The following is a 17,779-nucleotide window of genomic DNA, read 5'->3' as shown; positions in this document are numbered from 1 at the left end:
AAAAATAAAAAACAAGATTAAAAAATTTAAAATAAATACAAAAATAAATGTAGAAATAATTTTTGACAAAAACGCAATAGAGTGTGGGAGTGATGTAGCAAGGGGCGACTATTATGGAGGACCAAAACTGCCAAAATAATAAATAAATAAATAAAAGTGGAAATAAAAACAAAAATGACAAAAAATATCAAAAAATTAAATACAAAAAAATTAATATAAATGGAAATAAAAACAAAAATAAAAAATATATACATAAATAAATAAAAGCAAAAATAAATACAAAAATAAAAATCAAGATTCAAAAATAAAAAATAAATACAAAAATAAATGTAGAAATAAATACAAAAATAAAGATATAAATAGAATTACATATCAATAAATAAATAAAAGCATTCTGCTCTCATATGTATTTATTTCATGCAGCAGACAATGTCAGCTTGAAATGCAGAAGGAAAAACTATTCAAATGAGGGGGCGGTCCTAAGTGTGTCTTGGGTTGAACTGTTCGCCTATTGGTTGATCGACATGTGAGTGTGAAAATCGACTAGGTATGCCTGCAAACGGCCACAGCAAGAGGAAGTCACCACACCACTCTCAATGGCGGTAAATATGGCTGCAATCTCCAGGGATCTCCGTTTGCTAGCAGATATTTCGGATAATGCTTCCCCGGATTACCTGCTTTTCCGGGTGGAAGCCTTATTGGAGCCTGATCTCTCTCCTCCCCGACGGAGCTTTTTCGCACTCACATGTTGATCAACCAATAGGCGAACAGTTCAACCCAAGACACACTTAGGACCGCCCCCTCATTTGAATAGTTTTTCCTTCTGCATTTCAAGCTGACATTGTCTGCAGCATGAAATAAATACATATGAGAGCAGAGTGCTTTTATTTATTTATTGATATGGAATTCTATTTATAGATTTATTTTTGTATTTATTTCTACATTTATTTTTGTTTTTATTTCTAATTTTTGAATCTTGTTTTTTTTTTTTTGCTTTTATTTATTTATTTATGTATTTATGTATTATAAATACATTATTATATTAATATTATTAACAACAATAGTAGTATTATTATCATTATTTGTATTACTATTATTGTGCTTGTGCTCCTTTTTCCAGGAGTATTTTGTAATATTACTACCATTATTATATTAATATTATTAACAACAGTATTAATATAATAGTAGTATTATTATCATTATTATCATTATTGACATTATTATTATTATTATTATTATTATTATTATTATTTAGTTTTATGTTGAGTTCAAATGAAATATTTGGAAAAAAACAGGCGGGCCATATTCAAACACTTGGCGGGCCGGATGTGGCCCCCGGGCCGTAGTTTGCCCACCCCTGACCTAGCTTGTTCCTACGATCCGGTCATGGTGACATTTTGTAACATTTTTGGTTCGTGGTGTGCCACAACATTTTTACAAAGTAAATTTGTCTCATGCAGTCGTCTCCGTGGATCGGCTGAAAAAGCAGAATTTCGCCGGGGTCAAGCTCCCACGCTACCAGTCCCTGAGGGGCCCTCGTCCTGTGGACCAGGAGACCACCGTTACACTTCCTGACTCTGTTTTCCAAGCGCCCGTGGACACAAAAGGACACCGACACCTGGATGTATTCCCGGATGCGTCTCTTAGGAACCGCTCCTCCGCCAACCGCAAAAGACGCCATCCCGATGACGCCCAAGAGGACGCCGTCGCCAGCGTCATCATTTTCAACAGTCTGGCTTCACTCCTACCCGAGAGCTACGATGCCGACAAGCGGAGTCTCCGGTAAGAAATACGCAAGGCGTGGTATCATCTCGGAAAGTTGGTGTCTATCCCGGATTGTGTTTTGTTTGTCAGCGTTCCGAAGCGCCCCGTTATCAACACGCCCGTGGTGAGCGTCACCGTGCACGATAACGACGAATTGCTGCGGCACGCTCTGGACAAACCCATCACCGTGCACTTCCGCCTGCTCGCCACCGAGGAACGCTCCAAACCGATCTGCGTCTTCTGGAACCACACTATACTGTAAGCGAGCGCACACGCGTAAGAACCTACCATGGGGCGAAATAATGGAAATAACTATTTTGGAGCATCAAGATGAAATGGCGTTGAAGAAAAAAAATTCCCGAATCATAAAAGTTTGAGATAGTTGGGAAATTAAATTTTTTTTTAAATGGCAGAAATTGAAAAAAACGTATGCAATTTTACAAGAATGAAGTCAAAATACGAAGATAAAATTTGTATTTTAACAAAAAAAAAAGTCGCGATTTTTATGAGAATAAAGTTTTAATTTTTGATGACGGAAAAAGTTAGAATTCCCGAATCATAAAAGTTTGAGATAGTTGGGAAAAAAATTTTTTTTAAAAATGGCAGAAATTTAAAAAAACGTATGTAATTTTACAAGAATTAAGTCAAAATACGAAGAGAAAATTTGTATTTTAACAAGAAAAAAAGTCGCAATTTTTATGAGAATGAAGTTTTAATTTTTGATGACGGAAAAAGTTAGAATTCCCGAGTCATAAAAGGTTGAGATAGTTGGGAAATTAAATTTAAAAAAGAAACGGCAGAAATTGAAAAAAACGTATGTAATTTTACAAGAATGAAGTCAAAATACGAAGAGAAAATTTGTATTTTAACAAGAAAAAAAGTCGCAATTTTTATGAGAATAAAGTTTTAATTTTTGATGACGGAAAAAGTTAGAATTCCCGAATCATAAAAGTTTGAGATAGTTGGGAAATTAATTTTTTTTTTAAATGGCAGAAATTGAAAAAAACGTATGTAATTTTACAAGAATGAAGTCAAAATACGAAGAGAAAATTTGTATTTTAACAAGAAAAAAAGTCGCAATTTTTATGAGAATAAAGTTTTCATTTTTGATGACGGAAAAAGTTAGAATTCCCAAATCATAAAAGGTTGAGATAGTTGGGAAATAAAATTAAAAAAAGAAACGGCATAAATTGAAAAAGACGTATGTAATTTTACAAGAATTAAGTCAAAATACGAAGACAAAATTTGTATTTTAACAAGAAAAAAAGTCGCAATTTTTATGAGAATAAAGTTTTCATTTTTGATGACGGAAAAAGTTAGAATTCCCGAGTCATAAAAGGCTGAGATAGTTGGGAAATTAAATTTAAAAAAGAAACGGCAAAAATTAAAAAAAACATATGTAATTTTACAAGAATGAAGTCAAAATACAAAGAGAAAATTTGTATTTTAACAAGAAAAAAAGTCGCAATTTTTATGAGAATAAAGTTGGATGGATCATGTCATTTGTGTTTTATGTTATTATCAGGGGTGTCCAAAGGGCAGTCTTGGGGCCATTTGCGGTCCACGGTTGTGGGTTTGTTTTTTTTTGTTTTGTGGCACATTTTTAAAACATAATTTCAGTAGAAAACAACAGCAAAAATAGAAAAATCATTTGTCGTTTTTTAAGAATAAAGTCAAAATATAAAAGTTGTAATTTTACGAGAATAATTTAAATAACAATTTTTGTAGCATCAAGTTGAAATGAGGTTGAAGAAAAAAAATGGATCTCAATATTATGAGAAACAAACAAAACAACAAATAAAGTTTTAATTTTTGATGACGGAAAAAGTTAGAATTCCCGAGTCATAAAAGGTTCAGATAGTTGGGAAATTAAATTTAAAAAAGAAACGGCATAAATTGAAAAAACTTATATAATTTTACAAGAATGAAGTCAAAATACGAAGAGAAAATTTGTATTTTAACAAGAAAAAAAGTCGCAATTTTTATGAGAATAAAGTTTTAATTTTTGATGACGGAAAAAGTTAGAATTCCCGAATCATAAAAGTTTGAGATAGTTGGGAAATAAATTTGTTTTTAAAATGGCAGAAATTGAAAAAAACGTATGTAATTTTACAAGAATGAAGTCAAAATACGAAGAGAAAATTTGTATTTTAACAAAAAAAAAAGTCGCGATTTTTATGAGAATAAAATTTAAATTTTTGACAACGGAAAAAGTTAGAATTCCCGAATCATAAAAGGTTGAGATAGTTGGGAAATTAAATTTAAAAAAGAAACGGCATAAATTGAAAAAAACGTATGTAATTTTACAAGAATGAAGTCAAAATACGAAGAGAAAATTTGTATTTTAACAAGAAAAAAAGTCGCAATTTTTATGAGAATAAAGTTTTAATTTTTGATGACGGAAAAAGTTAGAATTCCCGACTCATAAAAGGCTGAGATAGTTGGGAAATTAAATTTAAAAAAGAAACGGCATAAATCGAAAAAAACGTACGTAATTTTACAAGAATTAAGTCAAACTACGAAGAGAAAATTTGTATTTTAACAAGAAAAAATAGTTGCAATTTTTATGAGATTAAATTTGTCATTTTATAATGGGAAAAAATAATAATAATAATATAATATAATAATATAATATAATAATAACAATCTAATATAATAATATATATATATAATATAATATAATAATAATGTAAGAACCTACCATGGGGCTAAGTCCCGCCTCTTATTGGCTTTTTTCGTTTTTTACATATCAGCGCTGGAAAGGGCGGCTGGTCGGCGAAGGGCTGTGAGGTGGTTTTTCGGAACAGCTCTCACATCAGCTGTCAGTGCTATCACATGACCAGCTTCGCCGTGCTCATGGACGTCTCCAGAAGAGAGGTAAGACGTGCTCTTTTCAGATGGGGCACTTCCCTACCTGCCCCAAACGCATAATCATGCGTGCCTGAGAATCTGGTTTGTGTCAGAACGGCGAGATCCTGCCCATTAAAGTCCTGACCTGGAGCACCGTCGGTGTCACGCTGGGCTTCCTCTTCCTCACCGCCGTCTTCCTGCTGTGCCTGCGAGCCATGCGGAGCAACAAGACCAGCATCATGAACAACGGAGCCATCGCGCTCTTCTTCTCCGAGCTGGTCTTCATACTCGGAATCAACCACGCCGACAACGCGGTAACGGTCTCGTTTCTGTGACTCGGAAAGCTCGTTCTTGTTGTCAAAACTCCGCTGTCTTCCCGCTGCAGTTCCTGTGCACGGTCATCGCCATTTTGTTGCACTTCTTCTACCTGTGCACCTTCTCGTGGCTTTTCCTGGAGAGCCTGCACGTGTACCGAATGATCAGCGAAGTACGAGACATCAACTACGGTCCCATGAGGTTCTACTATCTGATTGGATGGGGGGTACCAGCCTTCATCACAGGTCCAAAGCCTACCACCATTATGGAAGTGAGGACATCTACAATAACTTCTGGCTTCTAATTCCTCCTTGTCGTCTGCAGGTCTGGCAGTGGGACTGGATCCCGAAGGCTACGGGAACCCGGACTTCTGCTGGCTGTCCATGTACGATACGCTCATTTGGAGCTTCGCCGGACCCATCGCCATGGTGGTATCGGTGAGGAGCGCCTCAGTCTTCTGGTTCTTCTCCAGCATCCGGCAGTGATGCATCAAAAAAATTTATGTAATTTTACAAGAATTAAGTCAAAATACGAAGAGAAAATTTGTATTTTAGCAAGAAAAAAAGTCGCAATTTTTATGAGAATAAAATTTAAATTTTTGATAACGGAAAAAGTTAGAATTCCCGAATCATAAAAGTTTGAGATAGTTGGGAAATTAAATTTTTTTTAAATGGCAGAAATTGAAAAAAACGTATGTAATTTTACAAGAATTAAGTCAAAATACGAAGAGAAAATTTGTATATTAGCAAGAAAAAAAGTCGCAATTTTTATGAGAATAAAGTTTTAATTTTTGATAACGGAAAAAGTTAGAATTCCCGAATCATAAAACTTTGAGATAGTTGGGAAATTAATTTTTTTTTTAAATGGCAGAAATTGAAAAAAACGTATGTAATTTTACAAGAATGAAGTCAAAATACGAAGAGAAAATTTGTATTTTAACAAGAAAAAAAGTCGCAATTTTTATGAGAATAAAATTTAAATTTTTGATAACGGAAAAAGTTAGAATTCCCGAATCATAAAAGGTTGAGATAGTTGGGAAATTAAATTTAAAAAAGAAACGGCATAAATTGAAAAAAAAAAACGTATGTAATTTTACAAGAATGAAGTCAAAATACGAAGAGAAAATTTGTATTTTAACAAGAAAAAAAGTCGCAATTTTTATGAGAATAAAATTTAAATTTTTGATAACGGAAAAAGTTAGAATTCCTGAATCATAAAAGTTTGAGATAGTTGGGAAATTAAATTTTTTTAAAAATGGCAGAAATTGAAAAAAATGTATGTAATTTTAAAATAATGAAGTCAAAATACGAAGAGAAAATTTGTATTTTAACAAGAAAAAAAGTCGCAATTTTTATGAGAATAAAGTTTTAATTTTTGATGACGGAAAAAGTTAGAATTCCCGACTCATAAAAGGTTGCGATAGTTGGGAAATTAAATTTAAAAAAGAAACGGCATAAATTGAAAAAAAAAACGTATGTAATTTTACAAGAATGAAGTCAAAATACGAAGAGAAAATTTGCATTTTAAGAAGAAAAAAAGTTTTGCCATTTTAGATGTTTGTGTGTGCAGATGAACATCTTCCTCAACATCCTGTCGTCCAAAGCGTCCTGCTCACTGAGACGCCACAGCCTGGACAAGAAGGAGCCTCGCGTGTGAGTGCTAACTCTCATTGGATGCTAGCGTTTTGGAGATGATCGGGGTTTTTACGTTGACCTGGGTCACCTAATTATGAATGGAACCATGGTTAGAAGATCCTGGAGATGTTTAGCTATGTTGAACGAACATACAAGCTCCTCATGGCCAAAAATATCCCATATCCCAAAATATCATTTTTGATTATAACACCAACTAATGCTAATGCTAATAATCAAGTTAACATTTGAGAATGGAATATGTTATATTTGGCCACCAGATGGCGCCACTCTGCCTATTCAAAGCATGCAGCCAAATGTCACAACCTTTACTGTTTTCTGCAAGGCGTGCGTCGCAATTGTTGATGGATAATGTCATTTGTGTTTTATGTTATTATCACGGGTGTCCAAAGGGCAGTCTGGGGGCCATTTGCGGTCCACGCAAATGTGTTTTTTTTTTTTTTGTGGTACATTTTTAAAACATAATTTCAGTAAAAAAACAACAGCAAAAATAGAAACATAATTTGTCGTTTTTTAAGAATAAAGTCAAAATATAAAAGTTGTAATTTTACAAGAATAATGTAAATAACAATTTTATAGCATCAAGTAAAAAATGTAGAATTAAGAAAAAAATGTATCTCAATATTATGAGAAACAAAACAACAACACATAGTTGGGAAATTAAATTAAAAAAACAACAGCAGAAATTGAAAAAAACATGGAATTTTGCAAGAATGAAATCAAAATACGAAGAGAAAATTTGTATTCTAACAAGACAAAAAGTCGCAATTTTTATGAGAATAAATTTGTAATTTTATGATGGGAAAAAATATTAATCTAATATAATAATATATATAATATATAAATATATATAATAATAGAATATAATAATAATCTAATATAATAATATATAATATATAAATATATATAATAATAAAATAGAATATAGTAATAATCTGATATAATAATATATATAATATATAAATATATATAATAATAGAATCTAATATAATAATAATATATATATTATATAAATATATATAATAATAGAATCTAATATAATAATAATCTAATATAATAATATATATAATATATAAATATATAATAATAAAATAGAATATAGTAATAATCTGATATAATAATATATATAATATATAAATATATAGAATAATAGAATCTAATATAATAAATATATATATACTAATAGAATATAACATAGTAATAATCTAATATAATAGTAATATATAATATATAAATATATATAATAATAGAATATACTATAATATTAATAATTTCAAAAAGTAATAATATAAGAAACAAAAAACTAATCAAGTTTTTAATATGATGGGAATAAATGTACAAACATGATTTGTGGATTATTATTTTTTTAGCAACAGCAAAAATAGTGAAAAAGTTCAAAGTTCAAAAATAAGTTATATACACTTATATGACAAAGATGCATATTTATATATATATATATATATATATATATATATATATATATATATATATATTATGCAAATATATATATATATATATATATATATATATATATATATAACTCCTTAATTCTATATTATAGTACTGATATTGTCATGAAATACAATTAATAACATATTTTACATTTAGTAAATATTACTAAAATTTTAATTTTAATAAAAAAAATCAGTATGCGGATGAATAAATGTGGCACTGTGGCGACTCAATCATCAGGAAAAAGCTGTAAGAAACAATCAAAAGAGGATTATATTGTAAACAGAGATATTTATAATAATAATAATATTAATATATGATATTTTGGTAGCAGTTTTTGGGAATCGGATGTTTTTTGTCCGGAGGATTTTTAAGTGTGACACTGCAAAAAAAATATGAGTTGATCATAAACAGCCCACGTCCTTTAACAGTGAAGCTGAACAACATAAAAACATATTCCCATATGATATTTTGAGAAATGACTGTGATGATGAAGATACAGTAAATATAGATGGATAAATACCTTATACCAGGGGTGCTCACACTTTTTCAGCATGCGAGCTACTTTTAAAATGACCGAGTCAAAATGATCTACCCACTACAAAAATGCAAAACATGTATTTATTTTCAAATGTATTGAGGATTATTTGTACGTACAATGTATGTTGATGTACCTTACATAACCAAATGAGCCAATATTGCAAAACACACATAATTAACTATTAACATTTTTTGTAATTACCTGAGTTTACTTTGATGACTTGATGACTGAATTGAACCAGCCAGGGATGCATAGTCCGGACAGTAGCTGCTGATAGCCAGGTTAGCTAGGCAAACGCACTTCGAAAAAGACATTGTGAAAAAAAAAGTCCACCTCCCATTCCGTATGGAAGTGATATGTTTTTGCCTTTTTACTTGGTCCAGTTTTTGCCTTTTTACTTGGTCCAGCTCCTTCACTCATTTTAGTGACCATAAACTTTAGCGAGGGCTTAAAATCTAACGCAATTCGCCGACTAGCTTAGCACTTTGCATCGTTGTTTACGCATGAGCGGTGACCTAAAGGTCAAAATTCAGTTGTCATCTGATTGGTTGTCCTGTATGTCAATCAAGTAACGGGGATGGATGATAGGCTGACATCGTAGGTTCTGCTGCACTTAGAGACGTTGTTTGATTTGATTGGTCGCCCGAAGGGCAACATTCAGTTGTCATCTGAATGGCTGCCCTGTATATCAATCAAGTGACGGCATTGATGCTGGGATGATATTTTTGACCGGTAGCTCGCGATCGACTTAATGAGCACCCCTGCCTTAGATAAAGTGGCTGATCCTGTGCAGGTCTGGCCTGAAGACAGCAGGGGGCGTCCTTTTCCTGGTTTCAGTCACCTGCTTCCTGGCTCTGCTGTCAGTCAACAGTGACGTGATCATCTTCCATTACTTGTTTGCTGGATTCAATTGCGTGCAGGTGAGACCCACAGCTACTCCACTCCACTATATTCTACTGATGATGATGATTATTGATTATTGATTATGATTATGGTTGCTTCTGTCAATCATCCAGGGTCCCTTCATCTTCTTCTTCCGCATCGTCTTCAGTAAGGAGGCCAGGAAGGCCATGAAGTACTGCTGTGGACACAAGCACCCTGATCACATGATCAAGTCCAAATCCTCTGTGAGTCCCTCATCACTCCCGTCACATAAAGGATCTTTGACTAACATTTTGATGTAGAGCCTTGAACTCTGCACAGTGTGTCACAGTGTGTCAAATAGATGATCTTTGACTAGCGTTTTTACTGTTTTGAAGTAGGGCTTTAGGGATCCTGTCTAATAGAGGATCTTTGACCGGTGTTTTTACATTAGAGCCTTAAAAACGGCAACTACTGTTATGTAGGAGATCTTTGATTGGATTTGTTGTTGCTGTATTAATTTATGCATGGCGGTCGAGTGGTTAGTGCGCAGGCCTCACAGCTAGGAGACCCGAGTTCAATTCCACCCTCGTCCATCTCTGTGTGGAGTTTGCATGTTTTCTCCGTGATTGACTGGCCACCAGTCCAGGGTGTACCTCGCCTCTTGCCCAAAGACAGCTGGGATAGGCTCCAGCACCCCCCCCCCGCAACCCTGAAATTAACGTAAAAATGTATACTTAAAAATTAAAAAAAAACCCCAATCAAATCAGCGATCAATCAATCAAATAAAAAAAACACATCATCAATAAAATCTATAAAAATGTATACATAAAAATACATGAAAATAAACGCATCAGTGATGAAAAAAATCCATGTCATGAATAAAAATTCCAATAAAATACATAAAAATTTAATACATAAAATACATAACAAAATAATACAGAAAATACATAAAATTACATAATAATATAAAAATGAATACATAAAACCCCAATCAAATTATCAGTCATGAAAAAAAATCCACATCGATAGAAAGAACGTTGAATACATAATAATACATACAATGCTTAAAATTACTTAAAATACATTCAATCTATAAAAATGTATACATAAAAATACATGAAAAAGAAACGTATCAGTGATGAAAAAAATCCATGTCATGAATAAAAATTCCAATAAAATACATAAAAATTAAATACGTTAAATACATGAAAAATAATACAGAAATTACATAAAATTACATAATAATATAATAAAGGAATACATAAAAACCCAATCAAATTATCAGTCATGAAAAAAACACATCAATAAAAAGTACATTCAATACATAATAATACATACAATGCTTAAAATTACTTAAAATACATTAAATCTATAAAAATGTATACATAAAAATTCATAAAAAAAATAAATGCAATCAAATAGTCAGTGATGAAATACATCCACGTCATTACCATTACCATTAAATACATAAATTTACATAATCATAATACATAAAGTCCATCAAATACATAAAAATGAAATACATAAAATACATAAAAAAATAATACAGAAATTACATAATAATATAAAAATGAATACATAAAAATACATAAAAACCCAATCAAATTATTAGTGATGAAAAAAAATCATTAGAAAGTACATTGAATACATGATAATACATACAATGCTTAAAATTACTTAAAATACATTAAATCTATAAAAATTTATACATAAAAATACATAAAAAAATAAATGCAATCAAATAGTCAGTGATGAAATACATCCATGTCATTACCATTACCATTAAATACATACATTTACATAATCATAACACATAAATTCCATTAAATACATAAAAATTAAATACATAAAATTACATATTCATAATAGATAAATTCCATTAAATACACAAAATTAATAAATTAAATGATGAAAAAAAAGTGATGAAAAAAATCCATGTCATGAATAAGAATTCCAATAAAATACATAAAAATTAAATACATAAACAATAATACAGAAATTACATAAAATTACATAATAATATACATAAAATGAATACACAACATGAATACATAAAAATACAAAAATACATAAAACCCAATCAAATTATCAGTCATGAAACAAAATCTACATCATCAATAGAAAGTACATTGAATACATAATAATACATACAATACTTAAAATTACTTAAAATAAGTAAGTAATACTTAAAATTACTTAAAATACATTAAATCTATAAAAATGTATACATGAAAATACATAAAAAATAAATGCAATCAAATAGTCAGTGATGAAATACATCCATGTCATTACCATTACCAAATTTACATAAATAAATACATAAATTTACATAATCATAATACATAAAGTCAATTAAATACATAAAATGACATATTCATAATACATAAATTCCATTAAATACACAAAATTAACAAATGAAACATTTCTGAAATGTTTTTTGAAGTGACATTTGAACATTTGTAGCAATAATTTGTAGCATGTGCGTCGTCGCAATTGTCGTGCGTCGCGATGGTCGATGAATGATGTCATCCGTGTGCTTGCCGTGTGCCAGCAGAGCTACAAATGCAACAGCAACTACGCGGACGCCAAGCTGTACCACCTTCCCTTCGGCGAGTCCAGCGCGTCCCTGAACGGGACCATGCACAGCACCAAGAGTCAGCACAGCTACGTGCCCTTCGTGCTGAGGTCAGGAGGTCACGACGAGGTCACGAATAGGCCACTCCCTCACCGCGTCGGTCGGCGCCACCGCTGTAAAACTCCCGCTCTTCTTTTTAGGGACGACGGACTGAGCGCCAGCCAGGCGCACATCGCCCTCAACGACCACACGTCGCTATTCCATGAAAATAACCGGCAGGCGGATGACGGTAGGTCAGCGCCTCGGGCCTCGGGTTTCTTCGCTCGTTTTCCGTTTACCGCATCGCCGTGGTGTGCGTGCAGATCACGACAGCGACTCGGACAGCGATCTGTCCTTGGAGGACGACCAGAGCGGATCCTACGCCTCCACGCACTCCTCTGACAGCGAGGACGAGGAGGGTCCCCTCCCCCCGGACCAATGCTGGGAGAACCTGGCGTCCAACGGAGCCAAGAGGCCGCAAGCACACGGTAGGTCACTACATTAGGTACGCTTTACTAAGATGAGAGTACGTAAGATGAAAGTGTCATGGAATAGCTTTAGCATCGGCTAACTACTTTTTTCTAATATACACAAACCCTGTTGTGCTCTCTGATTGGTTAAGAATCCATTGCTAGATTCCTTTCATTCACTTCAATGGGATTTTGGTGGAAATAATTAATCTATTAATTAATCTATTAATCTATATGATTAATCTATGAAATTAATCTGTGACTAAATAAAACCACGGCATCAAGAAACATTACATAAAATACATAAAAGTTTATATAATACACAATAATATAAAAATGGGGCTGCACAGTGGTCCACCGGTGAGCGCGCAGACCTCACAGCTAGCAGACCCGAGTTCAATCCCACCCTCGGCCATCATCGTTTGTCCATATGTGCCCTGTGATTGGCTGGCCACCAGTCCAGGGTGTACCCCGCCTCTCGCCCCAAGACAGCTGGGATAGGCTCCAGCACACCCCGCGAACCTCGTGAGGATACGCGGTAGAAAATGAATGAAATGAAATTAACATAAAAATGTATACATAAAAATACAAAAAAAAACTAAAAAAAATCAAATCAGTGATGAAAAAACCCACATCATCAATAAAAAGTACATTGAATACATAATAATACATACAATGCTTAAAATTACTTAAAATACATTAAATGTATAAAAATGTATACATAAAAATACATGAAAAATAAACGCAATTAAATTAATCAGTGATGAAAAAATCCATATCATGAATAAAAATTCCTATAAAATACATAAAAATTAAATACATAAAATACATAAAAATAATACAGAAATTACATAATATAAAAATGAATATATAAAAATACATAAAACCCCAATCAAATTATCAGTGATGAAAAAGAATCTACATCATCAATAGAAAGTACATTAAATACATAATAATACATACAATGCTTAAAATTACTTAAAATACATTCAATCTATAAAAATGTATACATAAAAATACATTAAAAATAAATGCAATCAAATAGTCAGTGATGGATGAAATACATCCAGGTCATAAATAAAAATACCATTAAATACATAAAAATTTAATACATAAATTTACATAATCATAACACATAGTCCATTAAATACATAAAAAATAAATACATAAAATTACATATTCATAATACATAAATTTCATTAAATACACAAAATTAAATACATTAAATTACATAATAATATTACATAAATTACATTAAATCCATAAAATAACATAATCATAATACATAAAGTACATTAAATACACACATTAATACATAAAATAACATAATCATAATACATAAATTACATTAGATACACAAAATTAATACATAAAATGACAATCGTAATACATAAATTCCATAAAATACACAAAAGGACATAATCATAATTCATAAATTGCATTGAAGACATAAAAATTAAAGACATAAAATTGCATAATCATAATACATAAATTACATTAAATACATAAAAATTAAATACATAAAAATTAAATACATAAAATTACATAATCATAATACATAGATTACATTAAATACATAAAAATTAAATACATAAAATTACATATTCATAATACATAAATTACATTAAATACACAAAATGAATACACAAAATAACATAATCATAATACATAAATTCTGTTAAGTACACAAAATTAATACATAAAATTACATAATCATAATACATAAATTCCATTAAATACACAAAATTATACATAAATTACATAATCATAATACATAAATTACATTAAATACACAAAATGAATACACAAAATAACATAATCATAATACATAAATTCTGTTAAATACACAAATTAATACATACAATTACATAATCATAATACATAAATTCCATTAAATACACAAAATTATACATAAATTACATAATCATAATACATAAATTACATTAAATACATACAATTACATATTCATAATATGTAAATTACATTAAATACACAAAATTAATACACAAAATACCATAATCATAATACATAAATTCCATTAAATACACAAAATTAATACACAAAATACCATAATCATAATACATAAATTCCATTAAATACACAAAATTAATACATAAAATTACATAAACATAATACATAAATTACATTAAATACATAAAATGAATACAAAAATACTTCAAAACAAAATCAGTGATGAAATAAATAAGAAATACATAAAAATGCTGTTAGAAATGGAAATATTATGAAATAATTATAAAAAGCTAATGAAATAAAATAATAATAAAATAAATACATAATACATAATAAAAGATGAATATTTTGATGATGCTTTTATTGAAATAGAATATTATTAAATGTTCTATTTCGCAATCGAATGAGTTGATTTTAAAACAATAAAAAGCGTCCTAGATTCCTAGCTTCCTAGCTTCCTAGGTTGAGCACTCTTCCCCTGCGGTTAGCGCCATCAAACCACGTTTGTGTTCTTGGATTCAGAAGGTAGAACGTGCTGGCCTCATCCCGCCGAGCTGCCCGACAGACCCAAGATCAGCCTTGATCCCAGCCTCCCCAGCACGCCATCGGATGAGCGGCTACAGGACGCCGTGACGCCGCTGCTGCCCAACCTCAACGCCCACCCTCACAAAGGTGGGGGCGGGGGGACGTTCCCGGGTGCCGCGTACCGAATCTGCGTACCTCTAACCTCCATGTCTCGTCGTTCCCGGCAGGGATCCTGAAGAAGAAGCAGCTCTCGCCGATCATCGAGAGGAACGGCTTCAACCGTGACGGCGCCCAGGGCCCGGCGTCCCCTCAAGGCTCGTCCTGTAGCGAGCGGCGGGCTAAAGGCGGCCTGAACGGCGTAGCCATGAGCATCAAAGCGGGCACGGTTGACGGCGACTCGTCGGGATCGGAGTGAGTATTCGCCATCCTGTCACGCTTCTTGTCTCCACGTCGCGTCTTTGTCCTCCGATGTCGTCCTCTCATTTTACACTTTGTAGCAACAGTACCAAAGTCCTCACACCTCATTAGTCGCCCCTCTTCTGTTTTCATTGCTTTTACTTTCTTTATAAAATTCTTTTTTTTTATGAAAATATATCTATATAACATATTTTCGGCACTATTAGAAATCCTTAAAAGCTTTTAATTTTATGAAAAATTGACAATTTGTCTTGAAATTTGGTACTCCTTATGAGTCAACTGGCTTCTAAAATCCATCAAAATGTTGTGCTAGTTTGGTAAGCGCTCCGCTTCATTGACGATTTAACCATTTCCTGTTGACACGGTGATGTAATATGTACATGGCAGCGATTAACCAATCAGAAACCATGATGTCATCATTACAGTACCTACGCTTAACGTCCATTTTTGAAAAAAATTATGCTTTTATGGATTCATATATTATATTAGCAATACGTTAATATTTTGGGACCTCTTCAATGAGTGGTTGTTTTGGTTAGGAATTCTCACCACTCTGCTCTCACTGTGGTTAGCAGGAGGCCCAAAGCTTAATAACCCTTTTCCACATGAATCACCTAATAAGCATGAATTGTAATAATTATAATAAATTATTAATGATGTTGATTACATGTGTTGTGTGTAAAACTAATGCACCTTTTTCTGTCTCCTCTGCTTTTATAAAAATACCACATGAAGGTTTTTATTCTATAATTTTATCCCATAAACGACTCATGTGTGTGTGTTTGTGTGTGTGTGTGTGTGTGTGTTGTGTTCATCGTTCCTTGTTTGGGTTTTCTTTGTGTTGCTGCTCGTCCATCACCATTTTGTTTTTCTCCCCCCCCCCCAACAATCCCCCCCCCCCTCCTCCCCCAGAAGCCACTGCAACACCTCCATGTGAGCCTTCTTCCTCCAACCCTGGAATTTGGGATTTGAAAGACTTTTTTTTTTTATAAAAAAAACAACAACTAAATAAAAAGGAATGTAGGGCGGCACGGTGGTCTAGTGGTTAGCGCGCAGACCTCACAGCTAGGAGACCAGGGTTCAATCCCACCCTCGGGCATCTCTGTGTGGAGTTTGCATGTTCTCCCCGGTTTCCTCCCACATTCCAAAAACATGCTAGGTTAATTAGCGACTCCAAATTGTCCATAGGTATGAATGTGAGTGTGAATGGTTGTTTGTCTATATGTGCCCTGTGATTGGCTGGCCACCAGTCTAGTGTGTACCCCGCCTTACGCCCGAAGACAGCTGGGATAGGCTCCAGCACGACCCTTGTGAGGATAAGCGGTAGAAAATGAATGAATGAATGAATGAGTTCTCCTCCTATTTTGTGTGGAAGTGGTAACTTTTTGGCTTCTTATTTTGGCTTTCCCCAACTTCGGCCATCTCTGTGTGGAGTTTGCATGTTCTCCCCGTGCATGCGTGGGTTTTCTCTGGGTACTCCGGTTTCCTCCCACATTCCAATAAACATGCTAGGTTAATTAGCATGACTCCAAATTGTCCATAGGTATGAATGTGAGTGTGAATGGTTGTTTGTCTATATGTGCCCTGTGATTGGGTGGCCACCAGTCCAGGGTGTACCCCGCCTTACGCCCGAAGACAGCTGGGATAGGCTCCAGCGTGTGTGTGTGTGTGTGTGTGTGTGTGTGTGTGCCAAACGTCAGTTTAAAGACATTGTTTTGTTTACATACTTGAATTGTGTTTTTTCAATGCACTTTTTGTTTCATTTGCTGCCCTGATTTTAATTTTTTTCATTTTTTTTTAAATTTTTTTAGTGTATTTTTGTTCCGATGTTTATATTTTGTGGAACAATAAAGTTGTCATTCAGGGAAGATTGAGCTAAAAGTACTTTATAATGTGTCTGGACTGCGTTCGGTGTGTGTGTGTGTGTGTGTGTGTGCCAACAATCAAGTGAAGGATATGTACATTTTTATAGACTTTCTTATCTCCATCGTTTTTTTTTTGGTTTTTTTTGTATCGATGTGAGAGGAGAAATATGAAATATGATGATATGTTTTCCGTCCATGAATTAACAGCCCTGTTTTTTTTATAGACTAGCTGTGGCGCCTTTGTAAAAAAAAAAAAAAAAAAAAAAAACTTTCTGTGTAATCCAGGGGTGGGCAAACTTTTTGACTCGCGGGCCGCATTGATATAACAAAATTTCCGGGGGGGGCAGACTATATATTTTACACGTAACAGTCCACCTGGTATTATTGTATCTGTAAAATTGTCATGCAATCTGCTATTATTATTTATTATTTTATATTTATATTTAAATATTTTAAAAATAATAAAATATTATAATAAC

The 17,779-nt window shown here is 32.7% G+C and overlaps 1 protein-coding gene across 3 annotated transcripts in view; it reads left to right on the top strand.

Moving 5' to 3' along the window:
- The window catches only part of celsr2 (cadherin, EGF LAG seven-pass G-type receptor 2), a 108,074-nt gene extending 90,471 nt beyond the window's left edge, over nt 1–17,603 (top strand). The window contains exons 20-34 of one of the 3 annotated variants that reach the window (XM_058054187.1): nt 1,461–1,782; nt 1,855–2,022; nt 4,518–4,641; nt 4,728–4,928; nt 5,000–5,174; nt 5,254–5,366; nt 6,499–6,581; nt 9,368–9,494; nt 9,591–9,701; nt 11,990–12,123; nt 12,214–12,302; nt 12,376–12,540; nt 15,016–15,165; nt 15,246–15,429; nt 16,348–17,603. In XM_058054187.1, coding sequence (XP_057910170.1) covers nt 1,461–1,782; nt 1,855–2,022; nt 4,518–4,641; nt 4,728–4,928; nt 5,000–5,174; nt 5,254–5,366; nt 6,499–6,581; nt 9,368–9,494; nt 9,591–9,701; nt 11,990–12,123; nt 12,214–12,302; nt 12,376–12,540; nt 15,016–15,165; nt 15,246–15,429; nt 16,348–16,372 — 2,171 coding nt within the window. In that variant the 3' untranslated portion in view covers nt 16,373–17,603. Of the gene's footprint in view, nt 1–1,460; nt 1,783–1,854; nt 2,023–4,517; nt 4,642–4,727; nt 4,929–4,999; nt 5,175–5,253; nt 5,367–6,498; nt 6,582–9,367; nt 9,495–9,590; nt 9,702–11,989; nt 12,124–12,213; nt 12,303–12,375; nt 12,541–15,015; nt 15,166–15,245; nt 15,430–16,170; nt 16,263–16,347 lie in introns of those variants that run through there. The other 2 variants (XM_058054185.1, XM_058054186.1) reach the window with 2 other exon arrangements.
- Nucleotides 17,604–17,779: the final 176 nt, after the last annotated feature.

Source organism: Doryrhamphus excisus, chromosome 18, assembly GCF_030265055.1.
Source record: "Doryrhamphus excisus isolate RoL2022-K1 chromosome 18, RoL_Dexc_1.0, whole genome shotgun sequence".
NCBI classification, from domain to species: Eukaryota; Metazoa; Chordata; class Actinopteri; order Syngnathiformes; family Syngnathidae; genus Doryrhamphus; species Doryrhamphus excisus.
This window is presented reverse-complemented; position numbering and strand designations above follow the sequence as displayed.